The following is a 12,221-nucleotide window of genomic DNA, read 5'->3' as shown; positions in this document are numbered from 1 at the left end:
CACTGTTCTGCCTTTACTGGCTTTGATATCTGAGGTTAGACCAGGTGATTTCTGCCATTCATGTCTTACCTGTGAGCTAGGTGTCAGTTTCCTTGTAGAGTGGGACATGTCTGTACAATTGTACTGACTGCTTGGGGAGACAAAACCTAAAAAACTGTGGATGATTTTCTGCTTTAGAGATTATGGTTTTGTGTAGCTTTTTGTTGGTTTTACTTTGGTTTTTATTTTATTTCTACGCTTTAAGTGCCTCTCACAATCTTGTTAGTTTCATAGGAGTTTCTTGTGAAAGTAATGTCATGAACTTAGGAAGTCCCTGCTGTGTTGTGCTGGCAAAAGGTCAGCCACGTTTACCATGATGGTATCACATTTTATGCTTGTTTATTACTAATGCTCTGGAGTAAGTTGGTTTTTAGGGTGTTTGTTTCTTTTAAGAGCTTGATCAAAACAGTGAAGAAAAGAGCTTGATACTTTAGAGGTTATAACAAGATTCTTATTTTGCCCAACAGAGATGTAGAACAGCTATCAGTAAGGGAACTTGGCCATTCCAAGAAAGCTGCAAAGAGCAATACAGATGACACGGATTCCAGGGTTCGGGACACGGGCAACGACAGTGCTAGTACTGCCCCAAGAAGCACAGAGGAGTCTCTTTCAGAAGATGTATTCACAGAATCAGAACTCTCTCCAATACGGGAGGAACTTGTTTCCTCAGATGAGCTTCAACAAGATAAATCTTCTGGAGCATCATCAGAATCTGTCCAAACAATAAACCAGACTAGTGCTGAATGTTTAACAGTCATTTCAGACTCCAATGAAGCTGCCAGTGACTTAAAGCCCAGTGCCGAAATGGTTGTAGGTGTTAAACAGTTTGGTACCCACTTAAGTTCAGAAAGTGCTAAAATGTCTTTAAAGGGGGGACGAGAATCTGGAGAAAACACTGCAGATGTCCTCCAGCAGTCTTTGCAAAGATCACAGGGTAGTGAGGAGCACAGCAAGGAGACAGAAGTGGGCAAGGATCAGGGTTCCTCACTAGGAAAAAAAGCAGATAATGAGATGGAAGAGGAATGTCCGGGTTGTGAAGATACCACAGACTCTCAAAGGAAAGAGGCACCTAGTAAAGGAAAAGTAGTGGGAGAGCAAAGTCAAGACTCAGAGGCAGAAGTTGAAGAACTCCGCAAGCTCTGGAAGACCCACACTATGCAACAAACAAAACAACAAAGAGAAAACATGCACCAGGATTCACAAAAAGAGATCAGCCAGAAAGCTGTATCTGCAGGAGATGGGCGGTTAGAAGGTGAGTCAGTGGGTATTGATGGGTACAGTATTAACCTTCAGATTTAAAATCTATTAACCTCCAGTTTAATGAAAATTTTGAATTTTTTTCATTCTGTACACTGTATTTCTCCATGTGCTGGTTAAGTATCTCATTGACTTGAAGATAATCCAAAGTTAAACTTTACATAAACTTTTGGAGAAAATATTTGATGCTTTCAGAATGCTGTTTCACTTGCATCTTGTCTTACTTTGATGACGACTAGAACAATGTTAAGCAGCCAAAAAGCTTGATTCAGGAAAAGTAAGGGAGATTAGGAAGCTAGCACTGTGGATACAGTGAACAGCTAGGTTTTATTTCTTCACTACCTTGATTCTTCTGCAAAGATCAGGGTCCTGGGATTATTAGTTGGAAGCTACCCTTAAAGTCTGTTCAAGTTTTTATCATACCAAGAAATATGCTGTGCCTTTAAACAACTTCAATACGCTTCTGGTGAATTTGAATTTGCTTTCTAAAAAATTCACAAGTTAGTTTCTGATGTCTTCCCATCTTACTAATAGAGACAACTGAACTGTTTGTTTCTTTGGTTAGCAGAAGTTCATCTACACTTCAAAATCTTATATAATGGTTATTTGCATGTTGGTTTTTTGGGTTTTTTTTTGGTTGATTGGGTTGGAGTGTTTTTCTTTTAATGAAGTAACTGAATTTTGAAATTTGAAGCAGATGAATACTTAGATAATTCTGTGATAAATTTGGCTTTTATGCCCTAAATATTAGAAGTATTTCTAATACTTCTGGCTGCTTTCTAATATACTTACTAATACTACTTTCTAATACCTCTGGTGGATGTCAGCTAGCAGTAGTTGCTGGCTGTCACTTTAAGAAAAATCAGGTATTTTAGAAAACTAAGTGTTCTTTGGCACAATTGCTGCTTCTCTTACAAATGAATATTTGTAACTCAGTAGCATTGAATGCTTTAGTTTTGTTTTTTTGTAAGGTTGTATCATTGGCTGACTGCAGGTTGTTCGTCTGTTATGTGATCTGTATATTTGCCGAGTAAATATAGATATAACCAAAAAAGTGTCTGCATACAGTTCTACAGAAGAGTGCTGGCTAGAAACCTTATGTACACACAGTACTGCTGCCTCCCTCAAAGTTGATGGGGTAAAGTACAAAGTAAAAAACACAAAAAGCACAAAATGCCTTTTGGAAATTTGTACCAATTCAATCCAACTTCAGTAGGAATTATTCCATCTCTTATTCTTGCATGTTGTATTAGCAGAATGCAAATAAATGAATAAATTATGAAGTAGTATTTCTCAATCTAGATAGATTTTGTGAATCTTCTACAGGCATGATGAAACAGAACCAAGGTAAAAGCATAGATCTGCTTTATAACTATTGAAAAACATCAAAATGAATAGGACATCTGTTAGCAGCAGGTCACTAAAAACATCAGGTCATTTAAAATTTGAAATATAGTAAACACTTTCAAGTAGCCTTTCTCAAAATAAAATGCTGAAGTAGTCATACTATGAGTTTTGGATCAATAACTTACCTAGGCAGTCTTTTTGCCCCTTTCATATAGCAGGAACTTAGTTGATTTTTTTCTCTTTTGTGGCAGTTTTGAAAATTTAGGTTTTGAGAACTATTGTTTTTTGAACTTTGAAGAGGTTGGGTGTGTGAGTTTGGAATTAATGATCTGAATGTTTGTTTTGAATGTTGAGGTCATGCAATGCAAGTAAATACTTATGAGTAGACACATCAAGTTTAGAATAACTAAAAAGGTCTCACTTGTATCTACTTTTTTTTCTTGTTGCCCAGGCTTCTGTTTTTATAGACACCTTTGTTAACCAGTGGACTGAAATAAAGCTAGATGTGGTTGATATTTTGGGGAAATTGTAACAATCTCTAATTTTGTGTGTGTAAAAACAAGTTAACATATCATTAATGATAACATGTCAAAATATTTACAGCTTAGCTGAATATTGGCAGACATTTAAAGGAAAGACAAGATGAATGAGACACAGTAACCATTGCTGAAATCTTTTCTCATTAATTCTGTATCAAATTCACAAGAAGATATTGGAGAGCTTACTTAAAAAAGCATCTGAAATAGTCATTTTGAGACTTGGAGCAGAGCTAAACTGTTTGGTTTTACTTTATCTGATAGCTGGAGCCATAATCCCACTTCTCTAAGCTCAGTGAAGTCCTAATCTGCTGCCTCTGAAGGACCAAAATCAAAAATGCCAAGTCATTGAAGAGTATTTATGTAACACTGGCACAGAGTTTGCATGCCAGTCCTATGAAACAGGCTTTTTTGTTTATTTTTGTTTCTTTTAATGTATTTTTTTAATCTGTCAATTTACCTTTGAGTTTACACATTAATAAAATACTTCCAAACAATGCATGTTATTATGGCTAATTTACTGTACTATATAGTGCAGGTATAATTCTAAAATGTTGACTGAAAATATGGCTGAAAATTAGGAGTCCCACATTTAAATAGTTAATAGGAAGAAAATAGTCTTTTGTGAAACAGTGCTGTTCTAAACTTCATGGTAAAAATCTTATTGAGAAAATGTTTATAGAGCAAGAAGGTGATGTTTTCTGTGCTTAGTGGTAAAGAAAAGATGTGTCCTGGGAAACTGAAACTTATCTGTATGTACATATAATACCAGAGCTAGGATAAACCCTTTATTGTCATAACTGATCCTAATAACTCTTAAAATTACATTTTCCTTTCTTGCTATAAAAAAAGTCTCTTGTGACTGGAGGATTTGGCAAATCATCTAGTAAAGAAAAAAGTTTAAGAAGGCTTCTTATTTTACTTTGTGCTGACTTGACAGTTCAGACCTTGAGGGTAGTCTTATAATTCTTTGAGTTCAATTAAATATACCACCAGAGAGAAAAATCCTGTACTGCAAAATCCAGCATCCTTCATCCTGAGGTGGTGTTCATACCATTAAGGTGTTTGATATAGCTAAAAAAATAAAATTCATTTTAGTCCTGTATCAGTAAGGCCAGGATGTTTTCCCTTGTAAATGATAAGTAACTAACAACATCTCTGACACATGTGAATCAAGGCAAAATACATATCTAACATAACATCTTTTCATGTATGTGTGATACTCTTTAATAGTGGGAGGGTGGTGATTCAATGTTGAGAGTATGCATCAAGAATTCTTTGAATACTTCCATGGATGAAATGCTGTAACAATGTGATCTGTAGTTGGAAGCAGAAATGAATGTTAGAATTTAGTATGTTGTACTCTGAAGTTAATTCCACTGTTGTGATGTTCATAACAAAACAGGTTGTTATTATTACTACTTATATCATCTCCCATTACTTACTTACATAAATATCCTATATCCCTCAATTGTCTATTATAAAATTAATTAATAATTTTGTTAAGCTCTTTAGTACCTCATGGACAGCTTGCTTTGTCTTTATTTTTAGGTTCTTCTGTTATGAAAGAAAAAAGACGGCATCGATCTCACAAATTTCTGTGTCTCAGGGTTGGAAAACCCATGAGAAAAACATTCGTTTCTCAAGCAAGTGCTACAATGCAACAGTATGCACAAAGGGACAAAAAACATGAGTACTGGTTTGCTGTTCCACAAGAAAGGTAAGACAGAGGCAAACTGTAAAAATCAGCAATTGCCAGTAGGTGTTTGAGCTTTTCATTTTTTCTGCACCATTCAAAATTTTGCAGCAACTGAATCTCTCTTAAGTGATCACAAAAAAGGGTCAATGTCTGAAGATGTTGATTGGCTTGTGTTGTATTTGCCATTGGAGTACCTCATTAGCTTAGAGACATTTTACTGATTTACTTGAGTTACTTGGGAGTTTGGCAAGTAGTTTCTTATTATACTGTTTAGCCTCTTGTTTATAGCAAGTAAATAACAAAAGAAAGAGTCAAGTGGTGTCTGGTGGAGGAAATAAATTCTGCAGCAAAATTTTTGTCTTTATCTGTGCTTCTCATTATTTGGAAACTTTCTAAAAATCCTTTCTGAGTTCAGAAGAGCTAGCTGGGATTCTTTTGTCTTACCTTGTATATGGAAGGTAAAACCTTTCCATGAGCCACCTTAAGCATGTCTACTGGAAAAATACCTGAATTTGTTGAACACATTCAAAGACATGAGATTGTTCATGCTCACTCACTGGTACAGCCTTGTGTTCTGAGATTATTTTTACTGCTAGGAAACTGTGACTTCTTTTCAGCCCGAAATTGGTTTTTAGGGGTGTTACATCCTTGTCAAAGAGTGGGGAGAAAAGAAAGAAACAAAAAAATATTAGTTGTCATCTGGTGTAAATACCTACCCACAATGATCAAGTCACTTTTCCGTCTTTTCTTTTGAGCTGAATGGCATAGAATGTCCAGTTGGGGCACTGCAGTGAGGACAGATATGGATCAATTGGAGAGAGTCCAGAGGAAAACAGCAAGACTATTTAATGCCTAGAAAGTGTAACATATAAGGAAAATTAGAAGTAAGTGGGGTTCTTTCATCTAAAGGAGAAAAGGTTGATTACAGAATTAAAATTATTTTATACTGAAATTGGCTGCAACAAGAAAGGCAGTAGTCTTTTTATGTCCACTGTGGATGGAAATGTGTGATGGACTGAAATTATATCAAGTATTATACTTATCCAACAGGTAGAATTGAGTCCATGGTAGTGATTTCACTCACCAGCTTTTAAAAACCTCTTAAGTAGTAAAGAGGATGCAAAGTTTTGAGTCAAAGGTCTGTCCCACTAATTCTGCTGCTGTTAATCCTGTCTGGGCCAGGAGTTCTCTTGTGGTTATAGTTAACTCAAATCTGCTTGTTCTAGAAGTATCGTATTTAATTTGAAATCAGATAAATGTTTCATATATGGCAATGGTGTAAGGATTAGTTGATTAAAATGATCACTGTCTCTTTGATTCATTTTCTAATGTAGCAAGTACTTACCTTCAGCATAAAGCAGAATTGATCACATATTTTGGAAGAAAGGTTTCTTATTTTTTCAGCCTGTACTGACTTCCTTGGAAATTATTTTCATCTGTGAAGGGTCTCTCTCAGTCTCTCTCTCTAACTGAATGGGGTAGTTTACTATCAGTATCAGTTTTTTATTCATGCAATGTGTGTCCTATGGTTTTTTTTAAAGAAAAAGCTATGTTCTCATAGTGGGGAGTTCATTTTCTTAATTTGGTGTTAACCTTGTTGAGTGCTAGTCTTCATAGATGAAAGTACTTAGTGCCAATCCAGTTGTCTGTGTCACCGAGTGGTACAAAAGAGAGAAAAGCATTATTTCAGTGTTCTTTCTCTCAAAGGAGCCGGTCTGGGAAGGAGAGTCTTGTAGTTCCTTAAGCATCAAGTTTCATGTCCTTTTTCTAACTGCTATAATTATACATAACTCAAAGTTCTTGAAGAGCTAAAATCAGAACTTGAAGAAACTTTCATACTTGCATGACAACTTAAGATTGATGCCTCATTCAGTCCATGAGGAGTCTGCAGCCTCTTGCTTTGGACTTCTGTGATAGAATTTACCTAAACTTATGCTTCCAGAATGTTTTATTCTTTGCTACTGCCAGAGGAAGATTTGCCTCCCCTTTTTTTTTTCTTCCCCTTTTATCGTTGTTCTTCAGGAGCCTCAGTCTTAACAAGGGTAATTCTGGATAACTGACCCTGTTCAGAGACTGTTACTACATACCTGTGTGCAGAAATGTTTTGGGCAGTGGTACATGAAAAATATAACTGCACTTTTGAGAAACTTTGAAGTTCTGTATCTCTTGCTGTTCTATAAGTGTTCAGTTTTTCAAAGATTATTAAGGAAGAGAGAAGAAAAGGCTCAAATATTATTCTTCATGCTAATACAATACCCAGATATAGCAAATATCTCTGGAGAAAGACATAAGGAATAGAAAGACATAAGGAATATTCAAAGTCTTGCAACCAGAGCCATGAAGCTCTAGCTCTTACTCTCTTTTCCATGATCAAGAGATACTAGTGGATGCATTGCAAATCCTTTTTCTGAGTGCTCTGTCTGTGCACCTGCAGCAAATACAAGGTAGACTGACATCTGTTAGGATTACAAATAATTTCCTCCTGTGATTTTGGGTGATTTTGCCCTTCTAACTGAAGAACAGTGTAATTTGTGGCACATAACTTAAAATAAAGTAACTTTGAATCTTGGTACTTATTATAGTTAGAATAGCCTGTAGTTTGATTTTATGATTTGTATATTCATCTGCATGCTTTCAGCAGTCTTCCCCCACATCTGTAGTACTTTCCACAATTTGTATAATTCTGATTATGTCTTGGAAGTGGTCAGTTGTTCTTCAGGCATAGGGAAAACAAACATGCAGACATTTTTTGAATTCTAATTTTGTTTGGCTTTATGTAACTCTTTCTAAATAAGATAAAAAAAAGTCTTTGTGTTTTATTTTGGGAGTTATTTCAATTTTAAGCAGAGGTATCCAATGGGACAGAAGTGGTTGAAAGATCATACTTATATGTGAAATCACAGCTAATCCATTGCCAACTTGCTTCCTGGTTTTTTCTCCAGAGTCATCTTCATATATTTAAAAACTAAAAAAAAACCCTAAAGAACTAGCTAGGTTTTTTTCAAATTTGTCTCTAATATCTAGTAAAATGTGAAATAGCACTTTTATTTTAACTTTAAATACTTGATATTATTAAACATCACAAATTTACCTTATTTTTTTTTCTGTGTCATAACTTGACTTTTCTAGGACAGATCACTTGTATGTCTTCTTTATCCAGTGGAGTCCAGAAATATATGCAGAAGACACTGGGGATTCTCTTCGGGAACCTGGATTTATAGTGGTAAAAAAGAAGGATGAGCCTGAAACTAGTGAAGAATCGAGTACTGAAGATGCTGCTAAAGAGTGGGAGGTAAGGAAGAGCAGTATCAAAGATTTATTTTTTTTAATACACATTAGAATATATTAAAATATTATTAAATATTTCCAGGAGGAAAAAAAACCACCTTATTAGTCTGATGATCATGATCATGGCTGTTCAGTTTATGCCATCCTAATTCTTTACTCTGACATCAGATCAGGGCAACATTTCACAAGTCCAAATCATTTTTTTTGTGGTGGAGCAAGTTGTAACTTAAAACTCCTAGGGAAAGGAATATGAGTACAGCAACAAAGTTGGAATTTTGGTGAAGCAGACTTAATTTTCAGTCTCATAAACTGATAGTTTTCTGATATTTATTATTCTTGTATTTAGAGTGTCCAGTGTTTATTGGTAAGAATCTAAAAAAGGGATGGGACCACAAAAGAGGAAAAGAACAGCTATTAATGACATGTCTTTTAAATAATTTAGTAATTAACTTTTCAGTTGTGAGTTATTCATGCATTATAATGCTGTTGACTGTATTTTAGAAATATGTTGTAATTGGAACTATTTTTTTTTTCTTAATAATAAGCACATTTCTCTCATGTGAATCTGTGTCCACTGTGTTTCTATGGACACATCTTTACACGTCCACGTGGTTTTGTTTTGTAGTGTACATGCAGTTAAAGCACTTCCAGTCTTGTACATTCAAATGTTGGTCAAAAGTTTGATGATTCTTGTCATATATATATTGTAGAAGTATCCCATCTGCATTGTTTGAGTCTTGGGACAGCAATTGCAATCTCTGACTGTAAGATTTCTTTTGTTTTTCTTCCTCCTACCCTGCAGTGGAACATGTTGAAATTAAGGAAGTCTACACTGTTTTATGTAGAGTATAAAAGAAATTTTAAAGAACTGCAATAGTCTAACTACAGGTCGTAGCTTAGTTCCAAAAGTTAGAACCATAGAACTCTGGATTCAGAGTTGAAATGTAGCTAATTGAAGAATTAGGCCATAGTTGCAAAACATTCCCTGCAACTCAGTGATTTTGGGTGGACCATTTTTGCTTTGAGACATTGAAATTAGTATCATAAAAACATGTCTTTTTAACTTTCATATTTTCAGCATATGTATTGCTTGAGTTTTTACCAGCAATGTATTTTGATGTTAACTCTTGCTCAAAGCCTTCATAAGTATTTGGAGTTTTAAAATTTGGCCTTTTGCAACATGGGTATCAGTGAATAGTGATCCGTGTTATGGTTTAAAGCACAGTATATCTCTCCTTTACTGAGCTCTTCAGTAATTTGACACCTTAATATAACTACAGAATCATTTCCACAGAATAAAGTGAAAATGTTTGTTTCATGGTGGAATGTGTTAGGTTTTAGAAACAATTTCTGAAAGTAGTTGAGGCAATACATTTTGTGCAAGTATTAAAATCTGTAAGTTATTTCCCACAGAATGAGGCCAGACCTTAAGCCTGTATTTAGGTCTTCTCTGGAAACAGTCATAGGAAACATTTCAAAAACATTGTTTTTTCTGTGTGTTATGTGAAATTGTCAAGCTTGGTTCTCTTAATATTATCAAATAATAATTTTCTGGATTTATATGCTAATGTGATTAGTGGGATGGATAACTATAAAAAATGTTATGCAAGTACAAGAAATATGCTAGTGTGGTCTTCTGTGCATTTTAATTTGTGACTTCCTATGACTGACTTTTAGCACAAATCTGAAAGCTCTTAAAAACTTTCTAATCAGAAATGTTTGACAGTACTGGATGGTTTGAGCTGTCATTACATAAAACTGCATTTTAGTGGCTTTTAACATGTATGCTAGAAAATATGAGTAAATATAGGGAATTGTAGCCACTGTTGTCATACCCATTATTGCCACTGAATTTCAGTCATCATTTTCAATCCATGTACTTCCTTCCTTCAATGCAGCAGCAAGCTTTTCTTCTGTCAGTTTTTGCTCCAGGTTCAATCTAAAATAGCAGGTGAACAGTATAATTGAAGCCTTTTTCTGGGTATTTGGCTGAAAAACAGGCTGCCTTTTTCAGATCACAAGGATAGGAGAGCTCTGGGTGGAAGGGAAGTGGAAATGCATGACAAAGTACTGTTCATCTAGCAAAGGATGAAGGTAGTGGAGTACCTTTCTTTTCCAAAATGTGTTCTTCCTGCTTTCGTTGTACAGTATCTTAAAACTAGAAGGACAGGGAAGAGGATTAATGGGTAACCCAGGTGGTGCTTTGAAACAGCTTTTGTTTCTTTGCAAGTTCTTTTAATACATTCAGGTGCAGCTTTTATTACTTTGAGAAAGTCTATGCTGGTTTAGTGGAAAAGAAATTCTGGGAAGAAGTAATAAACAAAGGCAAAGATAAGTAAATGAAATGAGTAGTAGGTGTTGGTTTATTAAGTTTATCAATGAATAGGACTGAATGCTCATTCAAACTTCAGTTTTTGCCTGCTTACTTGTACCTTGATCGAATACTGCATTGTACATAATGTCAGGGAAAATTCCAGCACTTCCTTTAACTTTCTTTCTGTGTTGTACCCTTGATAGAAAATTGACTTACTAGAAATAATTATGAATCTACTGCTGTCTCGTGTTAGCATCAGTACAGGTGACTAATTCACAGTCTGAAACAATCTGTCTGAGGCGCCTTGCAGCTGCTGTTGCTGATGTTGTTACTCAGTATTTGTCTTCCTGCCTGTGTCATTAGCAAAGCTTTATAAAAAGGATACTTTTTCACTTAAGATTAGCCCTTAGTAAAGACTTGTCTCTGATACCCACTAGAAATGAGTAGGCAATAACTATTTAATATACTATCTAAGAAATGAAAGTGATGCTAAATTCTCAGTTGTGTTATCCCCGTCCATTTTTCTCAAATATCTCTTTTATCTGGTACTTCAGTGAATAGGCTTACACCAAGAAAGAGAGTATTTTGACTTGTGTGGGGTTGTTGGATTTCTTTTGTTTTGGTGCTGGTTTTCTTACCATCTGTACTGAGCTATAAGGTATATTTATCTTGGTATTCTTTTTTTACTTGATGTGTCTAAGTTCAAGTGCTAATGGCTTTCTATATCTGTTAGCACAAATGATGAATACTGTTATGTGTTAATAAACAAACTCATCCTCCTAAGCATAATCTATACTTGCATCTAAACATGGCAAGACTTGACAGCAAGCTGACTCCTTCTGTTGTGCCATGTCTCAGAAACAATTTCCATTGGTACTTATAGTCTAATCTAGTTTCCTTTTTAAGTTCAAGTAGAGCATATAGTAGGTTCCTATTTAAACCTGAAATCTGTTTAGCAAACACTTGAATTGCTCTGCATTACAGTAATTCCTGTTTAAAGCATTGATTCTTCCTTTCCCTTCCCTATCACTTGATCTCATTGCCATTATTCAAGACTGAGTTGTATTTTTGTCCGTGTAAATATAAATACTCATTCACAAGATATTTGAAAACAGGAAATTTCTTGTCTTACGACTCACAAACTGGTCTTAAAGTAGTTGGAAGCTGATCAGTTTGATTTTTTTATTAATTTTGTTAATTGTGGAGGAAATACAAATAATTTGATTTTAAACTGTCTAAAAGTTAATTTCCAAAATGAAGCTTGGGTTGATAGATACTTGCAAGTATTTTTTCCTAGACGTGGTAGGTCACGTTCTGGACTTGCATTTCGTAGTAATCACCTTTCATTTTGCCTATTGAATGTCTGTAGAAAACATGGATGCAATGCTTCTGGAAAGCATTTGTCACTCACTTGTCCAGCTGAATTTCAGTTAGAACTTAAGATGTTGTTTGAAAAGGCTTGCTACATCAAGCTATTAGCTGAAATTGAAGTTCTGTCTTCTTTAAATGGTATTTGACTTGGACACTCAGCCATCCAACATTAATGAAGCTGTATATTCTGGAGTGTCTCAGAATTCTATTTCTATATATTTATGGAAATGTGAAGGTCACAAACTGTGATTGTCTCCTGGTTAGATAAGAACCAATGTCCAATATCCCAGTCTTGAAACCTTTTTCAGATGTTAAGTTCTTGGATCTTATTGGATCTGGACTAGAACCTACAATTTTTCTATATTAAAGG

General features: G+C 35.0%; 1 protein-coding gene across 13 annotated transcripts in view; it reads left to right on the top strand.

Annotated features, from left to right (window-relative positions):
• The window catches only part of OXR1 (oxidation resistance 1), a 262,270-nt gene that overhangs the window by 224,340 nt on the left and 25,709 nt on the right, over nt 1–12,221 (top strand). For all 13 annotated transcript variants that reach the window (XM_074553451.1, XM_074553479.1, XM_074553460.1 and 10 more), the window contains 3 exons: nt 507–1,291; nt 4,731–4,899; nt 8,008–8,170. In XM_074553451.1, the coding sequence (XP_074409552.1) occupies nt 507–1,291; nt 4,731–4,899; nt 8,008–8,170 (1,117 nt within the window). The remainder of the gene's footprint in view (nt 1–506; nt 1,292–4,730; nt 4,900–8,007; nt 8,171–12,221) is intronic.

Source organism: Zonotrichia albicollis, chromosome 1 (genome assembly GCF_047830755.1).
Source record: "Zonotrichia albicollis isolate bZonAlb1 chromosome 1, bZonAlb1.hap1, whole genome shotgun sequence".
Taxonomy (NCBI): Eukaryota; Metazoa; Chordata; class Aves; order Passeriformes; family Passerellidae; genus Zonotrichia; species Zonotrichia albicollis.
Note: the sequence above shows the minus strand (reverse complement) of the source record. Positions and strands in the feature narration are given on the sequence as shown.